At 40.4% G+C, this 26,015-nt stretch overlaps 1 protein-coding gene across 5 annotated transcripts in view; it reads right to left on the reverse strand.

Moving 5' to 3' along the window:
- Window positions 1–26,015, reverse strand: part of rbfox3a (RNA binding fox-1 homolog 3a) — a 466,772-nt gene that overhangs the window by 41,107 nt on the left and 399,650 nt on the right. For 4 of the 5 annotated variants that reach the window (XM_066704644.1, XM_066704645.1, XM_066704640.1 and 1 more), the window contains 2 exons: window positions 15,726–15,974; window positions 7,425–7,571 (listed from right to left, as the gene is read on the reverse strand). In XM_066704644.1, coding sequence (XP_066560741.1) covers window positions 7,425–7,571; window positions 15,726–15,974 — 396 coding nt within the window. The remainder of the gene's footprint in view (window positions 1–7,424; window positions 7,572–15,725; window positions 15,975–26,015) is intronic. The other variant, XM_066704642.1, reaches the window with a different exon arrangement.

The raw sequence follows: 26,015 nt of genomic DNA on the forward strand, positions 1-26,015 counted from the left end.
TTAATGTTTATGTATTTTTACACTAAGTGATCAAAGTCCCCCCACAGCCTGAAAAAGGGAATAGTTTTGAATTTGCAGCCTGCGTTGATGTCTACCTTAAAAAAAAAAAAAAAGAGAAAAGATCAATGCCAGAGAACAGCTACATGAAAAACAGGACATTGTTTGTTTTCCCCCCATTTTTCTTGTCCCATTAGCAGTTTTTCCCCTCTCATTTCTACTGGGTTATTACACTGTTATTATGATGACCTGAGAATCCTGTTTTTTGTTTGTTTGTACTGATTAGCATTAATGTGTTAACTCACATCAAAGAATGCAGGATGTAGCCAGAAGGTTTTGATTATTACCTATGTAGGGAACAGACTGAAACCGTGATTGGTAAAGGCTCTCAGTGCCACAACGGTGAGAACTGTCCCATGTAATGAACTCCACCTTTGATCAAAAATTGGATTGCATGTCAGCAATATGAATTGCACCATGATTATCTAAACTGCTCCACAGTTCAGCAATAATAGCAAACCTAATGGCAAAGTTACAATGCTGAGATGGTGTCTGTCTGTTTGGTTCGATCTTGTTTTGCATCTGCATGAAGAGAAGCATTTAAAACCTCATAATCATACCTCAAAACACAAGCTGGGCTCTGGCTGATTAACGGTGATAAACACTTCTTTCTGGATGCAAGCTGAGGCTGCTTCGCTTTAACCCTGCTTGCCTTATGATAATTGAGGGCCTTGTACACCAGGAAACAAGGCCTTGAATCAGTGAGTTTATTTCAATAAATAAACATGCCAGTGCAGAGGAAGGTCAGAGCTCACAAGACTTAGGAAGACCAAAAACACTTTGTTTTTAAAACGGCCAGAGACTTTCAAAAGGAGGGAGAAATCAGCACATCCAACACACAACTACAGCCCGCCGCTAGAAACCACATGAGATTCTCCAAATGTAGATTTTGCTCTTTACTCAATCAGTCCTGTCCTGTATCAGCTGCAGATTATAGACTTGCAAGCAGAAAACGTGAGAGGTAAATAAGAAATCAGCCAAACTGATAAACAAATGTGTGGCTGGTGCATTTGTGTACCTTTCCCCCCCCCCATTTCAAATCTGGTGGTCTCAAGGGGTTAACAAGCTTAAGTATTCAATTTAACGGGTTTGCCTTCAGATCATTAGAAAACAGTGGAATGAAAGCAAACCTTAAGTTCCTCTAATGACTGGAATGAAAGCGGGTTTTAATTGCTGTCTACAATGGCCGTATTATTTCATTAAAACTAATTACCCTGTCAAGCAGTCCACGTCGGCTTCATTTCAGCACAACAGGGAAGAAATGGGCCTTCAAGGCGCACTGCGCTCAATGGGATTGATCGTTCGGCTCGGCCACTAATAAGGTTACGAGGAGACTGCTTTTATCTGGCCGTGCAGGGGCTGAGGAGCAAGGTGCACAAATTAGGGGGCACCAGCTGAAAAAGGGGGCGCAGTGTGTGTGTTTTTTATTTTTTTATTTAACCAGACTCCTAAAAACACACTTCTAGACATCTGTGTTGTTGCTATACACATAGCGTCTTAAATTCCAGCATATTCTCACACAGACTGAGGTATCATCTGCTATAGATTTGCAATTCTTGAGCCTGAAAACAGCTTCTTGAAATCTTTCCCCTCTTGTTCGAATGAAAGCCTTTTTATCAATGGGAATACATCATGCACAAGCATCTACTTCAAATTGTGAGTGTATGGTTTTCTTATTCCTTTTTTTTTTTTTTTAAAGAATTGCAATTTTTTATTATTCAATCTCCAGATACTCGATGCCTTTATCTAAAAACACTTGGTTTATAGTATTTGGGTTGTCAGTGCAATAACCTGGTGTAAATATTTTTTTTTAGATGTTTTTTGTACTTGTGAGAAAAGAGCTATCTCAGTGTAGGCCGAGGTGATGGTATTGCTTCTATGAAATGCCAACACTTTTGAAAGACTGAGAAGGAGATCCTTAACCCCCACCCGGTCATCTGAATGTATTCTAAAGTGACTTATGTTCTTTAATAACACCGACTGCAAGACAAAGGGGAACACAACCAAGTAAAGAAAATCACAATACTTGGATTCAGCTATGAAAATAATAATACATAAATAAACACATAGGTAACAAGGGATGTGTGAGTGTAATATCTCAGGGCTGGGATTTACTACAGTCAGTTGTATACCATTTCTCTCTCAGGCCATATGGACAGATATTGAGATTTGCCTCAGATATGGATATAAGGATTTAAAAGCAGGTTTAAAGGTGGTAGGAACATCATGGGACCAAATGACTTGGACCCACAGCTGAGGTCTAACTTTTAGAAGGTAAATACTCATGCTGGCGTGAAAACTCTATGCAGAACACGACATAAACTTGAAGCAGGAAGTTTTGTATCTGTAATTCAAGGCCAACACACAATTTCTTCTCTCCTTTTGGGTAGATGAATTAGGAAATCATGAGAATTTACAATATAAACCAGGAGGACACGCAGTCTGGATTATCTGTGTTCTGGTGCAACCCTTCGTAGTTTATTGTGCAACCTTACAATTTCCCAAAACATTTCCTTGCTTCCACAAAGTTAATTAATTCCTCAGCACATTGAGAGCGGCCGTTAGCTGCTACAATGTCACCAAGAGATATTTCTGCCGCTGATGTTCTCAGACTGTGTTGCCTTTTCTTTTTAATTTCAATGACGCCAAAAGGAAAATTAGTTGTCCATTTGATCAATCTTCCTACAGCCTTCCTACATCCCCATGTCCTTCCCCTTAGCGGTTTCAGTCATTTATTGCTGCAGAATTTCTTGGGCCAACACTAATTTGCACTGGATGCCCCTCAGAGTGATTCCCCAGCTTTCTATCCAAGCTTGGTATTAGAGGATAAAATTGGCCACTTTGATTGTACAAAGGCTTTTCCACATCTGTTTTAAGCGTCATAATTAAAATCACCAAAGGCACAAAAGTAATTTCAAAATTATAAAGTCTAATTTAAAAAATGATTACTTCTAAACCACTTTTCTTTTTTTTTTTAAGTTTAAACACCGTAAACATATGGAGATATTTCTTTCTCCCATTTACTTTACAATACTATCTCACACAAGTCTACTAATTATTAATAATTATTACTAAGACTAATTCAGACACCTCCTCTTGCAAGGATATTAATAGATATTATGTTTGTGATACTCAGTAATTTAATTGTGGGATATAGGAAATATAGCAATAAAAAAAATAAAAATAATAATAATAATAATAATAATAATAATAGTAAATTGAATTGTTTCATTAAAATTAAAATGATAGCCACTTTCAGGATAGCCTGTCTACATATGCAGCCTGCATATCCAACAAGATGAGGCTATCCCAGATCCATGCACTTTCCGAGTTACACACTCTAAAGGTGGGTCTTACAGAAAACCTATAATGAGGGCCGATGTTTGGGGTGATATACTATCTAATTTACTGCTATCACCTTTGGGACTATGAAGAAAGCAGGCCTCACAAACAGCTGGGCTTTGAGGTGTAGTGTCATTAAAATATAAGGTATCCAAGCAGTGCTCTTCGTAGAAGGCAAAGCTTGCCTGGTTTATATCTAAATATACATCAAGAGGTGTCCTTTAATTACTACAATACAATAAAGCCTTGAGAGCTGCCATCTCCAAAGACCTCTTTATGTGGTGGTAAATTAATGTCAGTACTATACAATGGATGATCACAGAGCAGGCAGGCAGCTGCCTGGTGTGCTTGAAGTGCACTTAGAATTTAAAGATACATTTAACAGACACACAGTCATTAAAATATTGTCTTAAGAACAAGTTTGGCTTAAGTGAGATCTTAAAGAAGTCCAGTGTATTTTCAAAAGCTCACACTAAGAACTATTATATAACCTAATTTTACAACTTCACTCTTATTTCCCTAATTCCCTGTGTTTTTTTATTCCATTTCTTTCATTCCTTTCAAACCCAGTAATCTAAGGTTCAATGTATATGGAGAACAACGAGAACATTAAGATTTCTCTGCTGAATTGTCACATATATGGAAGGAGGCACTGCATGTCATTTTTACTAAATTGTCAGACTATTCTTCCCCTCTTACCCTAATACTGTATCAGTTGAAGATTTGTTTCCCAACAATGTGAATTTTCATACTTTGTGATTGTGTGATCTGAGAACATCTGTATCTTTCACTTTTTTTGTTTATTTTCATTGCTACAGTTTACATTAAGATGACAATTATTTGGTGCAGAAACTGCAAAATTAATGATTTAGTTATAATGTATATACACTATAGTTACACACTGCTACAATGTTACAATGTAAGTAATGTGTAGTTATGAACACTTGTATGTAACTATAAATGTGTAATAGAATATGCACATCGTTATTACTATGTAATTATACCAAGAATACAGTGTGAATATGACAGTATGCACACTCAGAAAATGCCAACTAATGCCAAGATGTGACTGCTATGATCAAAAGGTACTGACCGAGGTTGGAAGAATAAAAGTTGGGGCGCAAAAGAAAAACTGTTAAGGTGGATTTTATAGCTGGTAGCCTGTGTGTTCTTAACCTGGAGTCCATTACGCCATTGAATGCTGTAATGTTCCAATATTGCTTTTGTTTGCATTGTGCCGCTGTTCATGCAGAGCTGTAATGGCACATTGAGCTGGTGGCACATTACAGCAATTACCTCCAGATAGAACGAGCTGCACAAAATGATCCAATTGAAGCCCATTGTAAAAAAACAGAAAACTGACGGGATCTTTGTTGCGAAGCGTTAGCTCTATTCCACACTCCAATTAATCTAAACCCTATTTCATCGACAAGGAGGAAAAGGTTCTGCTGAGTTTCTAAATTTGCATCACATTTCTTAAAAAAGTTGTACATTTAAATGAAACAAACAAAGTCTCTGAGCTAATTAGAAACCAATCTTAATTTCCAATTCCTCTGGATTTCTATAAACACCAAACAAATGAGCTAAACATTGCAGCTCCATCTGCAACTCAGGAAAAAAAAAAAAGGTTGACTGAAAACGTAACACCTATATTTTTGAACTTGTTTCTTCAGATGGCATTTTGGTTTCAAGAACACAAACACACAGACACTCACAAATATAAATCTGTATACTGATAGCAGTATTTTGTCAAATATCTAAATTGTTTTAAGCATTCTTAAGAAGATTTTGTCAGGAATACTAATTTATTTTCCTTTTTGCATTGCAGATTTCATTGAATCATACAGATGAAAAAAACACTTTATTACTATATTACTGCTTATTTATTACCTCTACACTGAGGTTTATGTAAAGGTGTACATGTTTAAATAATTTCCATATAACTCAACATGTGAGGCTGAATTTCACTCCAGAAACTCGGTAGCATTCACATTAAAATCAATTGCTCTTACCAAGTACTGTATACATACATAAAACAGCTCTTGACACTTGCCACTTTTGACACTTGTCCCAACAGCTAGAAACTCACTACTAGTCTTTAAAAATATATGTATTACTATTTGTTTCATTTTATATTCGACCTAAAATGAACAAAAAAATTGTATGTTGGAAAAATAAAACACACCACATAGTTGACAGTCAACTTTGACATGCTTCTTTCCCTTGACATCCACCTCCCAGAGGGAAAAGTAAAAGCCTTTGTCTAACTGAGACTTCAAGATGCTACAGAGCCTCTATCTCAGCCCATCTCATCTCTCCGTCTTGCTGTGCTCCTCTTATCAGCCAGGCTCTCGGTGACTTGGTGACTAATTGCTGCGCTGCTCTCAGCACCTTAATGAATCCTTGGAGACCCAAAGCAATAGAATTCCAGCCACCCTACCGGCTCCCAAAGATCGTTGTGCAGGAGCCCACACCTATCATCCCTGCACCAGCATCTTTCATCACACCAGCACCTAATTAGGATAAACTCCCTTTTAATTGCAGTGAAAAATACTATTAATTATGTTTCCACTGCTGGGACCTTCCATCTTACAGCACTCTAGACTTCAAGGCCTGGAAGTCCTTTAAAAAAATAAAGGACAAGATATCTTTGGAGATTGGAAGAACAAAGGACTGTGGGCGACAGTTGTTTTTTTGTTTTTTTACACTTTAAGTAGAGAATAAATCTTGACTCTTTATAAGATTAAATGTTATTGTCTGCTATACTACCAGTAAATGTCGACCTAGATTCTTAACAAGCCAGACCAACTGAACATCAGTTTTATCACATTCTGGCAAAGTACCCGCTGCTGCAATCTGTACCAAAACGAAACCTCTATTTCAGGATTAGTCAACAAGGTGTAGCCTTACACTTCTTACTGATATGTTAATTTTGAACTGATTTTGATCTTAAAAAGGCTGTTAGTTTGTGTTATTATCAACGCAAAAGTACTTCTCATTCTTTAAAGGCTTTGAGGAAGTCTAGACGGTATCATAATATTGCCAGAGTGACAAAGATGAGACTAAAGCAGAGCACCACTTCTTTCAAACGAGATCTCGACAAATAAGAAATCTATGAGAAACAGTCCAGTTCTTTTTTGAATAGTATTTCTTTCTGAAGACACATCATAGCGACATAATCCCTGTCTCTCTATTACCACAATCTTAAGGTTTTAAAGAATTGATGAAGCTTTCATATTGGATGAAAGGTTCAGGATTGGAAGACACTTGTTTCACTCAAAATTAAGAAATGTCTAAACCCAGCATTAACAAAATAGGAAGGGTCATAAAATTTGGAAATGGAAACACATAGACAGCCAAAGAAAATCTGAAGTGCGAACCGCTCTACAATTGAGTCATGACTCTGTATTTGTGGAACATGTCCTTGAAAACTGATCCTGTGTAATTATTTTCTAGACAACACTTTCATACTTTTCTCTGGTCAATAGCTTTTCATTAGTTGATAAATTGGACAATTTCTGGATCTTGTGAGTAGAATTACAGAGTAAAGTGATTTGAGGTGTTCTTTGCATAAAATGCTACAGACATCTATGCTATAATGCTTTTTGCCCAATGCAGTAAGTAATGGAGCTTCACAAGTGAGTTTCAGCAAGCTCAAGACACCAAAGCAGAATGTCACGGCTGCATTTTACAGTACCAATGGACATGTTGGAATGAGGTCAACCAACTAAAGTCATTTTCTGTCCACAGGCTCTACTGAGGGGACTTGTGACTCCAAACATGTTCTATTAATGCACTTTCATTAGACTGGGGACTGTGTATTTAGTAGTAGTTTTGATTTGATCATAAATGTACTCCGGCAATTCAGAATGCATACTTCAATATATATATATATAGAAAACTAAAACAATACTTCCAACTTTCGAGAAATACCGTGAAGGACATAACCTATGTGTTGTGCTGATTTCGACCCAAACCCCTTTAGTAAACCACCAGTAAGAAACTTCCCATAGCCCCAGACTCACCCCGAACATTTGCCGCAAGTCGGGGTCTCGGAAGCGGAAGGGGATGTTGGAGACATGTAACCGTTTGGGCTGCTGCTTCTCCGAAGTGTCTGTGGGCTGTAGCTGTAGCTGCTGTGAGCCCTCTGTCTGCGCCACCTCGTCTGTCTGCTGGAGGGAAACAAAGAGCAGTCTGTTAATGAGTTCCCCTCTGGCACTGTAGCCTTGGACACATTAAAGCTATGGGGAAGAGACACAAAACAGACAGACAGTGATGTTGAAATATAGTGATTATGCTTTGCAACACACATCCCACTCCTTTGTTGGCTTGGCTAAGAACCTTAGTGTTATATAAATGTCCATCTTCACAAAATCCAAAACACTAATTTCAGCACAAGAGACTGATAGTGAAGATACTGCACGATTAATACATGTTTTGGATACATGTCCTGAAAAAGGCTGCTAATGATTATGTGCCAGGCATAAAAACCCAAGGAAATATATATTGGTGACATTCCTTCAATACAAAGCCCTTGCACTGGTCTGTCCATCATGTGCAGAGTGGCTGTGACTCTAACACTTTACAGGATGAATGACATGCCTTTGAGCTCCTGTCTGTGACAACCAAGATTTACTTCAAACACAGAAGTCTTCATATTACCAATAAAACCGAAATATGGTCTTATCTATCTGCGGATGCACCAGCGCAGAGTGGGAAGCCACACAAATTCACAAATATTTAACTGCGTGCAACAGAATAACCTTTCATGCTCTGAAGCAATGCTGCAGTTAAAATATATATGGAAGAACATCCCAATTAAAAGGTGAGCTGGCTTCACAGACCAGATATTTGTCTAATGAGCATTTTCTGAAAATATATATATATATATATAATGCACACATACAGATTAAGACTGTTGTCTATACCAAGGCTTTGCATCAACTTTAATGAAGTGTACATTAACTATTCTTCAGCTCACAGCAACGTTAACGATAAGTGTATAGTTCCAAGTTTTTATTTAAAAAAATAAGACTAACATTTACTGTTCATTTACTTACAATTATTATCTCTCATTATGGTTGCTGCAATCTTTTCTAGGGGTCTCTATAGTCATGCGAGTCAGCAGTATCTCTCTGTCTTCTACACTTACTGTTATTTTCCCTCTAATTTGTTGCACATTCTTTAAATTTGAATTCTATGTACAGGATTCTATATTGTGGGCTGGGTTATTGTTTGCCATTTAGAATAACCCCCCCCCGCGAGATATTGAGAGAGCATCAATTTGTCCCCACTCAATCATAGGCGTCCCCCCAACTTTATGAAAGACGTGATCATTCATAGATGTTATTTAAGAGGTATACGGGACAAATAGTCCCCTTCCTACTCAACAATTTGGCAGCACCCCCCGCACTTTACCCTTTTCCAACTTATTTTCTCTGCACCTCCACAAAATCAAAAATGCATGGGCTTGGATTTGAATGGGTAATAAATGAAGAGGACTACATTCCATCAATAAGCAACCTATTTGACAGGAAAGTGTGCTGTGCACCGAGACTGCGATTCTGAGCTCTGCTGAAACACCAGGCTCCTCAGCTAAGTACACAAGAGGCTGTTTGAATAAGATGTGTAAACCAAAAGGTCCCCAAGGTATTCCTCCTTGCGCGACATTGAAAAGCTGCTAGCACAAACACTTCCACAGCATAAAGTGCCTGTATCATGTACACAGCACAGGAAATACACCACTGAGTGGCTTTCAATTGAGCCGCACAACTCTCACAATATTGAATATTACACACCTGCTGGAAGGTGCAAAGCTGGTAACATCATATGAAAACAATGGGTTTTAATAAGTCAAGACAAAGCAATTTATTGCATTGATCTGTTGAAAAGGGGGGAAAAAAGATACGAGCAGAAATGTTTTGCATGATAAAATAGAATACAACTGATAGTTTTTGTACGATCTGCTGAAATCTGTTGTGCACATACAGCTTTGGCCACATCCTGCAGGCACCCTGGGATGATGCCAAAGTGGGCTAAAGCAACACTCCCCAAAACCGATGCATTGCAAACTGCCTATCAGTCTTCCTGATTCAGGTTGCTAATGTATGGGAGCTCCCGGCAGCTCAGAGATTAGTTGCTGTAATGAAAGGATGAGGGAGAGGGCCTCTTGAGTGCGACATGTGTTAGTGTGAGAGGGGTTAAGTGGTTGAGCCATGCTGAGGGGTGTGTGTGCACACTGTGGAGAGATGCATTACATTGACAACTCTGAGAGAAACCAGGGGAAGGGTGGGTGTGTGTATGTGGGGGGGGTGATCAGGCAGCCTCTGGCAGTGTATTGCTCCCTCTCATCTATCACGGAGAACATAGTCAACTTTTAAAAATCAGATGCATCAGTCCCTGCACAGCTACAACAACAACAACACACACACACATCTACTCACATATAGTCTCTTTATTCTCATCTCCCCTGGCCTGCCTAGTCAAAATACATCTGCGATTCAGCCTGCGATACCACTGCAGCAATCTAGTGCTCAATGGGCCCAGACACGGTCACACTGTTAGTGTCTGTGCTGTCCTGACTTGAACCCTATGATATCTGCGGCACGGCTGGTCTTCCCTGATCCATCTTCTGCATTGTACAATGCCCTGTTTATCTCAAGCACAGCGCAGGCATAAGTATCACCAGGACCATGCCTTTTGAGAGATGAGAGCTGCTGTTCTGAAATTGTTGCCGCCACCTCGTCATTAGGAGACCGATAAGATGTCACACACACCACAGCATCAAGTGAACCACCCAAAACAACAGCCTTTACAGTTCACAAAGAAAACTGCCTCACAGTGGAGCACACACATAGCTTGTTTCTTTTGTAATTGTGTTAATTTACCATGTTTTTGGGGGGGAGGGGGGTACGGATTGAGGGGAGGTCTGAGCCAAGGGAGTCTCCTTTCAAGCAGTCACCACAACACCGCACCCCAACCATGAGAGACCAGAGACAGCCAGAGAGCTAGTGATCCGACCGGTCTGGGACACGGACAGATGTGCTGACAAGTTTCTGCGCCTCACGGCAGGAGCCTGCAGCATTTACACACCGCACAGTGATTAAGAGTTAAGTAATGAAAAGCCCTTTGAAATTGTGTCCTCCGATTATTTGTCAGTGCCACGGCCCTTATTGATTGCTGGAGAAATGCACCTCGGCAGACAGTCATCTCCCTTTCAAGATGGAGCGCTAACCCCCTCCCTCCACGCTTTGCGTTTTAACTTCTGTCCCCAGATCCTATGCACTCCCAAACTAATTGGCCTATTGCAGCTCGGCTGTCTCCCAGCTGTGCTGCTCCATGCCTGAGCCCGGCCGCTGAAGCCTCGGCAGATAGATGGGTTAAACGGTTGCGTAATTACAACTCCGCGTTCCCCCTTCCCCTGGAGTGCCTTGTATGAAATCTCACTGCCTCCGGGGCTGAGCGGAGCACATGTTCTGTATCATTTATCATAAAGGTGTCATTTGTGGTTAAGATTCTCAGCTCACAGCAGTTCCCACCAGTTCAGCAAGGAGAAGTATAATAGCAAGTGAACAGGTAGCATACACCCCCCACCCCGGATTGTTCTGCTTACCTTACAAAAAGGTAATAATGATGATAGTATTAACAGAGAATATGTGAATCCCACTTAGCTTGAGACAGCCTTCTTATTTCATTTAGCATGTGTATATGTATCTATCTTTTTCCCCCCATAAAGTAATTTCCTATTTCTGTTTCTCCGTTTCTGTGAGCAAGGTGCAGAATTTGTGCTTCTGTAAAAATAAATACAAATAAAGATAGACAAAGAAAAAAATATGACTTTCTTCAAACTGTTTTGAGTTCTGAGATGTAAGCCGGGATTGTGTTTCTGTCTCTACCACAGTGCACTTCCCTGCTTAGTCTGCATTCCAGGGCTTTCTCTGTCTCTCTCTCCCTCCATTGCTTGCTCGCTCTCCGTCTCCCTGCCTTCTCATAACCCACTTATCGGGAAATCGCTGTGAAGGAAAAGTGCCCTCCTGTGAGGTAAAAGTGGCTTCGGAAGCAGAGAGTGAGAACACAGATAGATACGCCCAGACACAGAAACACACAAATGCTACGCGCTCACCCGTTCACACATTCCCACAGCTCATAAGACAGCCCTTCCAGTCTGCAGCAAGACTGGGGACCAGAGCTGGGAGATGGGCCTCTAAACTTCATTGAGTCTGTGTCTTGCTCAATAGTATACCAGCAAGGGAAACGAAAGCCCATTTGTTTTTTGTGTGTTTTTTTAGCCCCTCCTCTTGAGATTCTTGCTCCTCTTTGGAAAAGTCTCGAACTCTTAATGGAGCTTTATATCAAATCACATAAAATAGCTAAATAAGAAAGAAGTGCACAGCTAGCACTTCACTCAGGTAGGCGTTCTGTACATTTTTGATTTAATTACCCCATCACCACCTCCACCACCATCCTCCTGCTTTCACACCATTAAGGAGCCTTCTACAGGGGTTTTAGTTTAGCAATTTGTCTTTTAATTTGTGTTAATTGCATGTTAATTATATTGCAGCTTGCGTGCTCTGCATCTGTCTTTTTAGAGACGAGGTTTCAAAGGGTTTTCTTTTTCGTCATCTTGTTGAAAAGTAATTAAGCGTCTCTTCTTCAGTGGCACATTCCCACGGCCCCCCAAATAGGAAGACTGGTGATCAGGTGTGTCAACAACTGCCCTGGGCTACTTCTGTCAGTTTAATTGGTTACTATCTTCCTACCTTTATTACTATTATGATTTAAATAAAGATGGTGTAATGACAATCAAGCATGCAATCATAAGTGCACGGTTGTGAAAAATTATTATTTATGATTGCTATGGGAAATGTTTGGTTAAGCTATGAGTGGGCTCAGTCCCTAAATGTGGGGTTGGTATTTCTGATTGTCAGGTAGAAGAAGTGGATTTCACTAAGACATGATTTTCTCCATATGTCTTTTGGAACTCTTCTTCCAAAAATTAGGATTTAAGTGGACAGTTCAACAAAGAGAACTGCATCTGTGTTTTTCTCTACAGTCTGTGCCTAAATAATATACGTGATTTGATATGGGAAATGGGAACCAGTTTGTCTTTCTACACATTGTTAGCATAAGAAGGAACCACACTGCAGAATAAGGCTGTTTTAGTGAATCACGTTGCAGGTGAGTTATAGTGTTTCTTTGTACCACTACATGCAGGAGTCAATAAGTAAATCATTTCAACCAGTCAGACCTGATAACTTGGTCCCTAGGTAAGTGTGAGGGACCTTCAATGTACACTTGCTGTTCAGCGAGATAAAAAACAAAACAACACAACAGGTTTTCATTTAAAACAGCCAGAACTTGTATTTTCATACTTACTCCAGTACTACTAATGCTAGGACTTCTACTTGTGCCAATAGTAAACCTGTGTCTGTCCTCACATCGCATCTCTGTTCACTCCACTGTGCATCAACGGCAAACAAAGTCTCAGAGAGTCAGATCGGAGTGGTAAGGCTGCTAAAGAAGATAATTGCCTCAACATTATCATACAAGACCACCTTCTGTACCCCTTTGCCCTCCCCCCCTCCCCCAGCGCTGTCACTCTGGAGGGTCTGTAAAAGACTCCCGCCACGCAGGCTGTTAGCTTGGAGAAGTAACCCAGCTTCTTGTTCAGTCATTTCTCTAACATACTCATTCAGTGTTATCTGCAAATCACTTCCAAAGTGCTCTCCTCAGCACTTTTCCCCTTGGAACTGCAGTACAACCACATAATTGAAACTATCTGATTGGAAAGCTGCCAAGCAGGTAGATTACATCCGATTAGGGTGATACCAGCGCTTCACTTAAAGGGATTAGACTGAGCCGCTTTATTTATTTTTTTTGTTCTCTTGCTTCTTTTCTTTTTTTTTTTACCCTTTCTTTCCAAAGGAGTTACAGACAACCCTTTCTGTCACTTACGAGCACTAGTGAGAAGGGAAGGCTTTTTTTTTCTCTCTTAGTGCTGGTGTCACACATAGCCTGTTTTCAGAGAAGTTTTTGTTATATTTATATTTTGTTATACTTACAGTTACACTTGCAGATCTTTAAAAAAAATTCCAGGCCTTTAACCCAAAATTTTAAACACGGAGGAACTGGTTGCTTAATTAATAAAGTTAATACGGCCAGCGTTCAGAGCACTTTTCGTTCATTACTTGACCATACAAATTAATAATAGGAGAAATTCAGTTGTCAATGTGCTGTAAAGCCGACACTGGTTCCTTGGATACCAAACATTTATTTTTAAAACGCACCTAAAACTGATTTTCACACAAATCTACATTCCCCCACCTACTGGATTTGAAATAAAATAAAATAAAATCAGATAAGATAAGATAAAATAAAAGTCTCTGGCTCAGGAGCCCCCATGCTGCCTCCTGCTTTAAAGAAGTAGTCTTGTTTGCTTTCTATCATTTGGCTCTTTTCATGTGAGGTCTTCAGAACTTGTGTGTCAGAAGACAGGAGAGGAACATGTGGGGCCAACACTGTGAAATGTCCTCAAGGAGAACTTGGGACTCCAACACACATGCCTCCCCCCGGTTGCCTCCACTGCAGTTAAGAAAAGGAATACATATAGAATAAGGGAAACACAGGAAAATGAAAAAGCAATGATCCAGTCAAGCGACACTTGCGAGGAGAAGAACACCATTTGTATTTATCGAATGAGGCACCGGCCGCTCTCTCATTACTTAAGGGAAACACTCTATTTCATTATTTCGTGGTCTTAGCCCTTTAAGTTATAAATAATAAAAACAGTAAGTGCTGAGCTGGTCACAAGTGATTTTCCCATTGGGTTTTGTAATCAAAGCCGACTCTCACTGTCTGACACCAAAGCAAACAGGAGAGGCTGTCATTAAAACAGAGGAGCCGAGAGGCTGCCGGAGAGAGGAGGCTCTCGGCCGAGGCGGGCTTTCTTCTCTTCCCCGTCCTTGGGGATTAGACCACTGCTTATGTTGCAGTTTTCTGATGTTTCACCCATCATTGCCAGAGCCTCAGAGAGTGAGAGATATGCCGTGGCCAACCGGAGCCTCTGTCTGCCTTTCTTCACGTATTGAGGGACTAGGATATGGCAGAGCATAAAAAAAAAAAAAGTAACAACATATAAACTATTACACATTGCAACGCACACTGTTGCCGACATCTATGATGTACTGCTTTATATAATTGAACACCTATAGTAGCTCAGCCTCTTAGGTGTCTTATGTATTAAAAGTACTGTACAGTGGTGGCGCAAAATAAATGATATGGCAATATCCAAAAGATGGCAAATGGAAAAGCTGTTTTTTTTCCTCATCCACAAACACCACAAACCACCCCCCCACCGTGCGCTTTGTTTTTTTCCTCTTTCCGCTTCTAAATCCATTCCAATTCTTCTTGCTACAGTGGTTCTTAAAAAATCAGCACTTTTATTTACCTTTAATAAACAGAGGAGAATTGAATTCAGCTTGAATACAGGTAAGAGGCTATGCAGATATGATCAATAGTGCTCCAAAACAGTTTAATGTAATGTCATATCTATTGGTTGGCGTTCAGAGCTGTAAATATTGTTATGTGTACAAATGCTTGAGTTGAATATTTTTAATTGTGATTTTAGAATACATTTTACTTTTAGTTTATTTGCCGTGCTTCTTTACTGAATTGTGTTTTGCAACTAGCTAATGCTCTGTTTATTCAGCTTATTGTCTCTATATGCAATCTTAGCATATTTTGCATTATTAAAAGAAAATGTATTGTGTTGTATTGTATAAAAAAAAAATCCCCAACCAGTATTTAGCCAAATTGGGAAGACTACAAACAAACAAAAAACAAAAAAATAAGACTGGCAAAGTACAGTGTGTGGGAGTCTCCCATGCCCCTATAAAACAGTGTAATCAGGAATACAGATGTTCTGCTCAATCAGACAGTTTTTATCCATCAAATAAAAGGTTATTTCCAATGGTTGAAACCATCAAAATCAATTTTATGGTCAGAAAATAAGTAGTGACCCCAGGAGGCAGCATAATGTCACATAACTGTCAAACTTGATTCCCAAACCTGATTGTGTGGGTGTCAAGATTTAAGCAGATCTTTATAAATTACCCAGTGTAACACAATCACAATATTGCAGGCAGCCCATAATGTTAATGTGATGTTCCCCTGTTACAATGTAAAAGGAATGCTTAGATCTTCCAGCCCACATTATTTAATGACTACACAATATAATCCTTCTGTTTTGATGTCTCTCGATGATAGTCTTATCTACCCCTCCACAACTGAGAAGCTGAGCTGTACCTTCCCACAACACAATGACTTACCGGTACTGTCGTTGTGCCAGTGAGGGAGGGTGTGTTGGAGTCGTTGCCCGGCTGGTCTGAGTGTGTCTGTGTGGGGGTGTAGATGGTCATGGCATGCTCTGGCACTGTGTTCTGCCCTGTGTAGTCCTGTGTGGGGTGGGGGTGTGGCGCTGCGTACTCCGGGATCCCGTTTTGGGGGGGCGGGGGGTACTGGGCTGGGGGGTACGGCTGGGCCATCGCTTCTGGGGGGGCTGTGGCTTCTTGGTTACCCTGAAAAAGAAAAAGAGGCTTAATTGCCCAGAACTCCAATAGCATTGAAAGCATAATTTTAACCCAGATGGTGCCCACAAACAACCCAATGATGCATTGCAAGGATGACATAACATGGTTCTGTATTGTAAAAGATGAAGGAATGCTGGAGGAACTGCACCCAAAACTGCAAATTGCTTTCTTGAAAATATTCTCATTGAACAAGAATGCAAATACCACAAAGTGTTCTGGAGGGACAAAAAAAAAAAAAAAAAGACAAGAAAATAATTGATTAAGAATGCAACAATAAATTTTTTATCTGGAGGGAGCATTTAAAAACAGACTCACTAAAACTGGAAGGAGGAATACATGAATAAATAAATAAGTAGGCAACAACCAAATCTACATAGGATACTTCAGCGTGGCTTCAGCTTCCAAAAGCAACTGTGTAAGAAAGAGCTCTTTAAACTAGTTTCAGTAGTGAGGAATAGATACATTTTATACTGAAGAGCTGAGGGACAACAGGAAAGAAAGGGCCATAAAACTAATTTCTTGTAAAACCGGTCCTTGGAAGTGTGTCTTTAAAAAGCTCCATAAAATAAGATACGCGTCAAAAAAAACATATCTTTAAAAAAAAAAAGGCTTGTGCGAATTCCCTTTTTAGATTTCAAGAGGCGTACGAGCAGCTAAAATTGGAAGTGAATGAAAACATTTAAAAAAAAAGAAAAGAAAAGAAAGCAGGAGAAAACTGGAAGCGTGCACATTTTTGGGTCTCGTTTTTCATCTTGCCTTACAAAAGACTGGGGAAATAAATGCCGTCCTGTAAGCTAAATAACTTAAGGAAAGGGCTATCATATCGTGTTTCAGGGCAGATTAAAGAATCGCTTGATCATTATTACCCAACACACTTTATTTTGTAGAACATCGTTCGATAGCAGCACAGGGCTGGAACGAGGGGAATCTAAATTGCTCTCTTGGCAAGCACGAGGCGAAAGATCAATTAACTGATAAATTTTTGATTATAACCTTTGATTTAAATTACAGGTTTCTAATACTAGCAGCCGTTTCCCTTACGTGGGTTTTTCTACCCCCCCCCCCAACCCACCATCATCACCGCTGCCGCCACACACCTCCCTCTCCCTCTCTCTGTCTTCCTCTCTCCTTCACTCCCCCGCCTCTCCGGGGCTGAGTGTCAGGGTGTAAATTAGAGGCGTCTCGGTTTCTCTTCTTGCGGTCAGTCCTGACTCAGGCGCAGGCTTTGTCCTGACACCGTGCTGTCACTCTTAGCATTTGATTTTGGCTTCCAGGGAAGAGTAGCCTTTCACTATGAGTGACAGCACTGTCTCTCTCTGGGAGTCCTCCCTCAGGCACGGGGGTCATCTTCTCTGTCACTGTGTGATTGCAGGGGTAGGGCGGTGGACGGGGGAGTGAGGCGCTATCATTGACGGGACAGGGGGTGGGGAGTGTGTGTAGGGACATTGTGTCTAAGGGGGGTATAGTTGAGGGTATTAATCTAATAATAATCTAGGTTTGCCCTTCGAGTCTGCAGCCTGACCTCTCGATAGAGACCCTGTCACCTTCATGTACAGCTTCTGCTGGGGAGGGCAATAATCTTTCAAGCCAGAAGGAGTCATCTTTTTCGTTTTTTTCTTCTTCAGAAGATAGCAGACACTAACTACTCAGACCCTTAAGTCACAGCAATAGACCTCCATGCCTTAAGAGCAATTTACTGTACAAACACTCACCTCCTTAAAGAAGTGCAGTGGCTGGATTCAAATGGGAGATACTGACTGATACACAAACACTGTAATGAATACAAAGTATACACCACTGTGTAAATCACTACTCATACTACTATTATTATTATTATTGTTTTTGTTATAGAATTTTGACACGTAGGGAAAAGGATGTCTACAATTTTTTGATTCTCTGGCCACCTGTTAGTCAGCATTGCATAGAAAACCCAAGCATTGGTGCAGAGGTTTAGAATATTATTAATTGTATTTTAATATTGTTCAATCAAGGTTCCATGCAGATTGCTCCAGTATTTTATGAAACACTCATTAACTAGACTAGTTATAGAATGAGTCCTTATGTTATGCCGACAGTAGTTAGTAAGTCTTGAATAATTAAAGTTCAGGGATTATATGATTGTCAGTATGTTTCCCAAGATTCTGGCAGATTCATGCTTCCCCTATATCCCCTTCCATGTTAACTCATCTACAGGACCCTATAAAACCAGTTTTTCCATTAAAAACAGATTTATGGTTCTAAAATTTATTCATTGTGATCCAGTATTAGTCCCCTGACCTCCAGTAAGAGTTTGGATTCTATACAGGAAGAGGTTACTCCCCATTAAAACAGGGCACAGATACGTGTGAGATTTACATATCTCTATAAAAGTCAAAGCAAGCTTTGATCAAGGTGTCAGATACTGACTGAAAGAATGCCTTTTAAGATATGGAAAGGAAATGTATTGAATCTTTACACTACAATGATTTCTGGGTTTCTGGAAAAGGCATATTCATGACTTCAGGAACAACAGAAAATCCATGAGTGACCATCGGCTGGGAATACACTGGGAATTCACCATTTCATTACAATATAACTAATGTATATCACGGACATATACGACTAACACCAAGATACTACAAAACTCAAATACAATTTTTTCCCTTTCTTTCATCTGTTCTTCACCTATAACTGAAGATTGTGGGGGGGGGGGGGAGAATAAATACAAATGTTATTTCACTTTTCTTTATTGTTATTAGCCTTTTCCACTGACCAAGCAGCATTAGCTTTCACAGTGCGCCATCAACGGAGTAGAAAGAGCCTCTATTTAATAAGAGTGCAGAGAATTGCATTAATGTAAATGTAGTGGAAACAATGAGAGCCGCAGCCATTGACATGTTGGCAAACAAATGAGACTGTCCTCTCAATTAGGGAAATGCTCCATTATCCAAATGAAAAACTATTCTGCCGTACCAGCGAGAAAGCTGGACAGGCTTGGAGAGAGACAGCCCCAAGAGGCCACGGCTCAGCTTGTAGCCCAGATTTTTTATCTCACCCCAGATACCTCATCCCATCTTCCCAGCTTTAGTGATTCAGTAGGCCTCCCTGTTCCTTCTCCCCTAATTCTTCACCCCATTTTATCCCACCTTCTCGATGCCTCTCTTTTACGTATTCTTTGTTCTTTGCTGCTGTACCTACAGTGCCTTTAACTTCAAAGTGTACAGTGCTCTGAGATACTGCTCAGTGTGTAATGGTGCAAAGTAAACTAAAAATGGATTTATCTAAACTGTTCACCTTTCCTCTACCACTCCGATCTTTCTATACCTTCTGTCCACCTTCTTCCTTCAATCCCCCTTTCTCTTACCCTCCTCAGTATTGTTCTTTTCCCAATCTGTGTAAAGCCCTCTCCCAGACTATACCTCACTCCCCCTCGTCTCTGATCCTCTAATTCCTTCCATCTATCTGCTGGTCTCTGACCCCCAATGCCTCCCCTTCCTTCTCCTTCATACAGATGACTTACACAAGACAGACTGAGAGAGTTGAACCTCTTCAGTCCAAAGCGAAGTCGGCTTTTGGGGGATTTGATTCAAATCTCTAAAATCTCTGACAGGGGCAACGAACTTACCAGATCAAACCGAGCACATTGAGGGAGTGTGGTGAGGGAACAGGTTTCAGCACCACACTACCTTTCAAGTTACAGTTTCTTCGGTATCCTTCAACATAACAAGCACATTGATGTCAATGTGAATTGTAAAAGTTGGAAACAACAAGTATTTTCAGTTCCCTTATATAAAAATAAGACACATACACTATCCCATGGTATTTCTTGCACTTCCATTGTTACATTTTCTGGGAAAGAGAACTGCTCTACTATGAACATATTTACAATAATGTAACAGATACAAAAAAAATGAAAACATAAGAAATTGGAAAATGGAGGAAAATGAAAATCGGCATTATAGGTACCTGCTGTGATCCAGAACATTGCAGCAAATTAAATAGTTTTAGACACTGTACAGACCACTGCTTCTGATTATTCAGAAACACATGCTTACATTTTCTTATTTCCTTTTGCTTGCCCTTTTCCTGAAGTGGCTTTCACTGGATAATTTAATTATAATAATAATCTGTTGAAGATTATCAGTGATTTCATATAGACATTAAAACAATTCAAGCTGCTTTGGCATAAATCTGTGCAGGGAAACATTAATAATTGGATATACAATTACACCCGTCTCATTATTTAACAAAAGTCACTTGACTAAGACCAAGTACAATATAGGCCCACTTTCAATACAGTGATATATAGGTAGATACCGCTGAATCATTTTTGTCTATAGACCACAATCATACCAGTGTTTTAAAAGAACATTTTTAAACAAACAAACAAACAAAAAAACATGGTTGTATACTACTGTTGTAAAGTTCAGGGTTATAACATTACATCATTGGCATGTAAGCCTTGGCTGAAGCTAATTTTATGACATTTTTCAAATGAACTACGTTCAACACAGCACACATAAACTAATTGTCAGCACTGCTAAAGTTGAGATGAATGGTTGCCAACTTTCCCTCATTGGTTACAAATGTCAAAAGGGACCCCGTTGGGCCAGAGAGTAATGGCCTGGGCTAGCCATGGACGTCCGTCAACGTGTAGCAACCGAGAACAAAAGGATCTGGCTAGAGATGGAGATCGCAGGAGCTTCATTCATCTTCAGACCTCCTTGCCACCATTTAGGTTGAGATTCGGGGATTAAAACAAAATTTGACACTTACTATAGAAAAAACGGGACACAGAATAATAACAGTGCATGCAGCATGATTTACAGTCTATACTAGTAGCTGCATGTCTTTTACAGCTTCGAAATGGGCTGCCTCCTGTATAATGCTCACCACCCATCACTTCACACTTGTTGACAGGTCACTGTGAACAAAGGAAACTTGAATAGGCGACATAAAAAATTGTACTCAGCCTCTTTTATGAAGTTAGAAAAAAATTGCTTGCCTTGAAGTTTTCTTTTTAATAAACCTAAATCAGAAATTGATATTTAATATATCTCCCTGGCGCTGTGCGTTACGTTTTAATGCACTCGGCACCCTTTCTCTGGGTTATAAAAAATCGCCACATCCACTTGTCGTAACGCTGGATGTTATTAATGTGGAGGAAAAGGGAAGAGAGAGAGGGTAAAAGAAGCTCGATCAATGTGACTGCAGCCGCTACACGAAAACATCCCCAGATCCTTGTCGACAAATTGCGCTGGTAAATGATTTCTCCTATGAGCTAAATCATATTATCTGTGCCTCTATCAAGGGTGCCCCCCTCCACCTCCTCTTCCCCGAACCAGCACTGCAAATCCGAGAGTCAACGCACAGTAAATGAGTTTATTTCCCACAAGATGGGAGAATGCAGAGAAGGAAAAAAAAAACTGACTTGATGCTTCAGATTGCTTCTTTAACCCTTTGCTTAAACTCAACAAATGCAGAGATACACTGGGACAACTTCACAGGGGATGCTTCAGACTGAACACGCTGCCCCCTCTGTCATTCTGCACGGAGGGCCGTCTGTGTGTCCTGCTGTTGGGCCTCCTTTTTATTTCCATAAGTATGACTGATGTATATGTCATGCTAAAGATACAGAGTTCTGGGACTGTTAGTAAGTGAGTGGAAAAGTTTTAGTAATTTCTTTCTCAAACATGGCAAACCAGAGGACAACACAAATTGACCAAACAGACTGTAATCCTTGTTGGGACTAGGTGCATTAATATTGCATTCATTTATAGCATTAAATAAAACACTAATATCACTGTATCTTGTGTGTGTATATATATATATATACACAAAATCACACACACACTGGGCTGCTAATTATATAAAATGCAAAATAGGTTTATTATCAGCTTAAACATCACATTATGATAATATATTTTGTGAATAAGTGCCTGTGACTATATATATTTACTTTATAAGCCAAGATAGAAATTCCTTCAGTTCATTATAATTCATAAGCTGAAAAATGACTCCAAATCGCTGGAGCTACTTAGAGTTTCATGGCACTTCATTTAAAGGACCAGATTAATGTCATCACAATAGCCTGCCCTTGAGTAGCCTCTTTAACTTCAGCAAAAGTCTTTTAGATCAACTTCTCTGCGGCAGATTTGTTCGGAATGATCTTAATAAAAGGGACAAATTGTGCCCACTTGAGTAAAACAATACATACATAAAGCATGAATTTGAATTTAACGAGAGCGGCATTTACATCCAGGACTGTTTGCAACTTTAAAGCAGGTCCCAGTGAGGTAATTAAGCGACTCTGCCAGTTTGATTTGAATGTGCTGGGCTGCACTATTGTGTTCTGTAGTCAGTCCAGCCAGTATTGATCTCTCTGTGGAGATGCAGGCTTTTTTTTTCTTTTTTATGTACACAGCTATTGCACGAGGACCCGAGCCACCCTTCCGGCCTTATTATTTAGAAGCACTCTGCTGTTGTAAATTGGATTGAAACCTTACTTAAGAAATCACTTCCAAGTAGAATTTGGTTTTTGCAATCACACGTTCCCAGAGTGCCCAGGCGCAGGTAGCCCAGCCTCCCCGAGGTGTCAGTCTTGGGAGCGTTGCTGCTTTCCAATTCAGCTTACATACCAAGGCCAGCTCCATTTCACACTAAGCGCTCGTCTCTCTCTTTCTGCCTGTTTTTCTACCCAACTTTTTTTGTAATTGCGTCAGGGTGAAAGACCCCCCTCTCCTGTGACAAGCATGTGCACAATCAAATGGATCACACAAACGCTGCCTCTTCAAGGTTCTAAATCAGGATGATAATGATAATAATAACAATAATAATAATTCACAAAAGTACAACATTTTTATTTATTTTCCCAAGTTATCAGAGTCCTGCTGAGCCTGTATTTGGCAGTGCCGAACATGAAGACTTTTCTTAATCAAGTCTATCCTGACTGGACCATTTATTTGTGTGCTATTGAGAGAAACAAAACAAATGCAAAACCCAGCCATGGGGTTATGTTGTGCCCCGGAGTCTCACACACTGTTGCCCACACGTGAGGTCCAGTCTCCCTCTGGGCTCGTGTGATGGGGAGATGGCTTGCTGAAGAAGGGGCTAGCAGGGTGCATTACCAGGATTACGTCTGCCTTGCTGAGCCGACGTCCACCGGGCAGAGCCACTGAAGTGAGAGTGAAAAGAGTTTCACCACGGGTGGTTCAGTCCCCAGGGGGATCTTGCCTAAGGCCCTGTCGCAGAACAGCACAGTATCACAGCACCGGCCTGCAGTCCTTGCATAGTGATTCCTGCCGTGTGGGGGTCTCCAGCAACACAGGCCATGTAGGTAAGCGACAAGCACACATACACACATGCTCCTCGAGATCGCTTCGCCTGGTAGCCTGTGGGTGTTCGGAGAATCTCTGTGTCAAAGACTTCACCGTGGACAAATGAAATGCGAGGTGAAAAGGCCGCGTGGGAGTCTCCTCTGAAATCCTGCGCTTGTTGCTCGCAGGATGACGCCAGGACCTCCTGATAAATTTCCCACTCAAGGCGGCCCCGGGGTGATTTAATCCACTGCCAATAGGCATGTTGTTTTTAGAGGATGCCTGTTAAAACTGACAAGCATTTCCGGGGTCAGGCAGTCGAGTCAACATCGGCTATAAATCAAATACACCGGGTGAAGCAAAAGAGAACGTTCGGGGGGTGGGGGGGGTGGGGGGGGTGGAGGGGGCTGTAGTTGGCCTGCACAGGGATTCTTGTGTAGTTTAACATGCAATCATTGGGAGGCTCATTGTGGGATACCTTCCTCCTCCTCAGCCTGACTCAGAGACCGCCAGTGTGTGTGTGTGTGGTGTCTCAGGTGTAGAGGATTTACAGAGAACGATGTCAGCTTACAGCTAACCATCACCGTAATGTGGGGAAAACAAACATGTTTTTGTTCATGTACGTAGACATCGGCATAAAGAAAATAAAAGATAGATAAATCACATCTTCTCTCGTTTCAGCTCAATGCCACAACCTCAGGGCCAATGTTAGGGGCTCATTGCCTTACCAGCTCCCAAAGGGACCCGCTGCAGAGAGAGCAGTAAACAAACACGCAGGGGCTATTTTCACAAGAGTAGCTTGTAGTTGAGACAAAGGTTCAAGAAAAAAATAACCTCACACACAGAGAAAAAAAGTAGTATCCCAGCAACCTAGAGAGCATTTGAACATCCTTGTTTTGATGGAAGGAGGTGATGGTGAGACTTCAGATTCATTGATGTAATTTAAACGAAACATTGCACTAGATGAGCATTTTAGTACGGCATGTAAACATGGTTTAAACTTCGTATTTTTCATTAATATTGATGTGCATCTAATTTAACTTCAGCAAACATCAGACATGGAAAGGCACAGAAAGAGGGCCAGGAGTGATTTCCCCAAACACAGCAGACATTAAGTCAGTAAACAAAAATAACGCCAGTCTGTCTGAATCCATTTTAATTAGATAAATTAAACAATTTCCTTTTTTTTCTCTCAGATCCGTTTTTAAAGACTCCTTGATAACAAAAAACAACGACGACATTCTGCTTCTAATGACAAATCTCAACCCAATGCAACCTATTCCCCCTGCAGCATATGATTTCAAATGCAACTTAAAGAGTATTTTGCAAACACCATGCAGAGAGACAAATAGTAGTTGCTAACAATTAAAAGACACCAGTTTCAGAAAGAAGTAAATGTTACATATTTTTCAGTAGGTGTGAGATATCACAGTCCAATCCCAGAATATAAGGTTGCCTATCCTCTACTGAGGCAAATCATAGAAATCTATTGAAAATTATTTGTGTTTGCCATTTTCAGCTGTTCTGACACTACAGGTGCCATGGCTCCAGTGATGTGTTGTCACCAAGTTAAATGGTTGCCGAGACATTGCTCTGCTATACTTTTTTTTTTTTAATGTACAACTGAACCAAATAAAAGGTGATGTCAAGCGGTCAAGTCTTTCTACGTTTTTTCTCCTGTAGCAGTGAGAAAACTAATTAGGATCTGCCCATTTTAAGCTCTGTCGTTCCTCTTCAGGCATGAAATAAGGAACCAGGTTGGTATGAAACCCTTTATCGGATTTCTTGGGTTGCACAGCAGTCGAGCAAAAATTTATTTTGTGCTGCTTTTTAACCCTTCACTCGTCAGGCCGTGGGAAACAAAACGAAGAAAGTAAACATTCTCAAACAACAGGGAAGAGAGGAAGAGGAAGTCAGGAAATTGATTAATAGGTCAATGGGTATCTACTTGCTAGTGGAGGTAAACTGAGTCAACTTCATTAAAACATACATAGAAAATACAGCAGATTTCTGAAAGTACACCCACAATCAGTAGGAAGACTAGTAGGAGAAAAAGCCAAGTGAAAGTTTACAGACTTGATGGGCGTCTCAAGCCCTCTCCTTGTTTTGATTCCAGCTGAGCTCTCGGTTAATAATTTAATTAATTTGCTCAGCTGAACTGCTTTTCCTCCATTTCTCCATATCTTAAGCGTTTTCTAATTTGAAGCAGTCTATTAAGTCAGCAGGATTCCAGCCCTTGAGGATCCGAATTGACCAAATCCGTGTTAGCAATCACTGAAATTAATACCAATAATTAAAAAAAAAAAAAAAAAAAAAAAATCACAGCCAGTTAATTTTTAATTGAACTGCAAAGGTATGAAATGGGAAATATCCCACAAAGCCAGGGAATTCAAGCAATGTTGAAAAAAAAAGTCAATGTTCACTCTGGGACTTTGAAGACCTTACATGTCTTGAGCATTTTCCCTATCAGGACCTTCATATTTTCATTGCTTAATTGTTGTATTGAAGCCAAGGGGTTCAACTGATTGTTGTGACTGTGATTTGAAATGAGGTTGCAAGCTGCGAGGATGTAATCTGTTTGTGAGCACTGCTGCAATACATCAATGTATTTCTTTATGTATACACTTCATGTAACGAGGGAAATATGAGAAACAGCTAAGCTTTGTCATTACAGCCAAATCTGGCTTCAGACCTGGCTCGGGGTGGCATTTGCACACAAACAGGGCCAGGCCTG

Source organism: Amia ocellicauda, chromosome 5 (genome assembly GCF_036373705.1).
Source record: "Amia ocellicauda isolate fAmiCal2 chromosome 5, fAmiCal2.hap1, whole genome shotgun sequence".
In the NCBI taxonomy this organism is placed as follows: domain Eukaryota; kingdom Metazoa; phylum Chordata; class Actinopteri; order Amiiformes; family Amiidae; genus Amia; species Amia ocellicauda.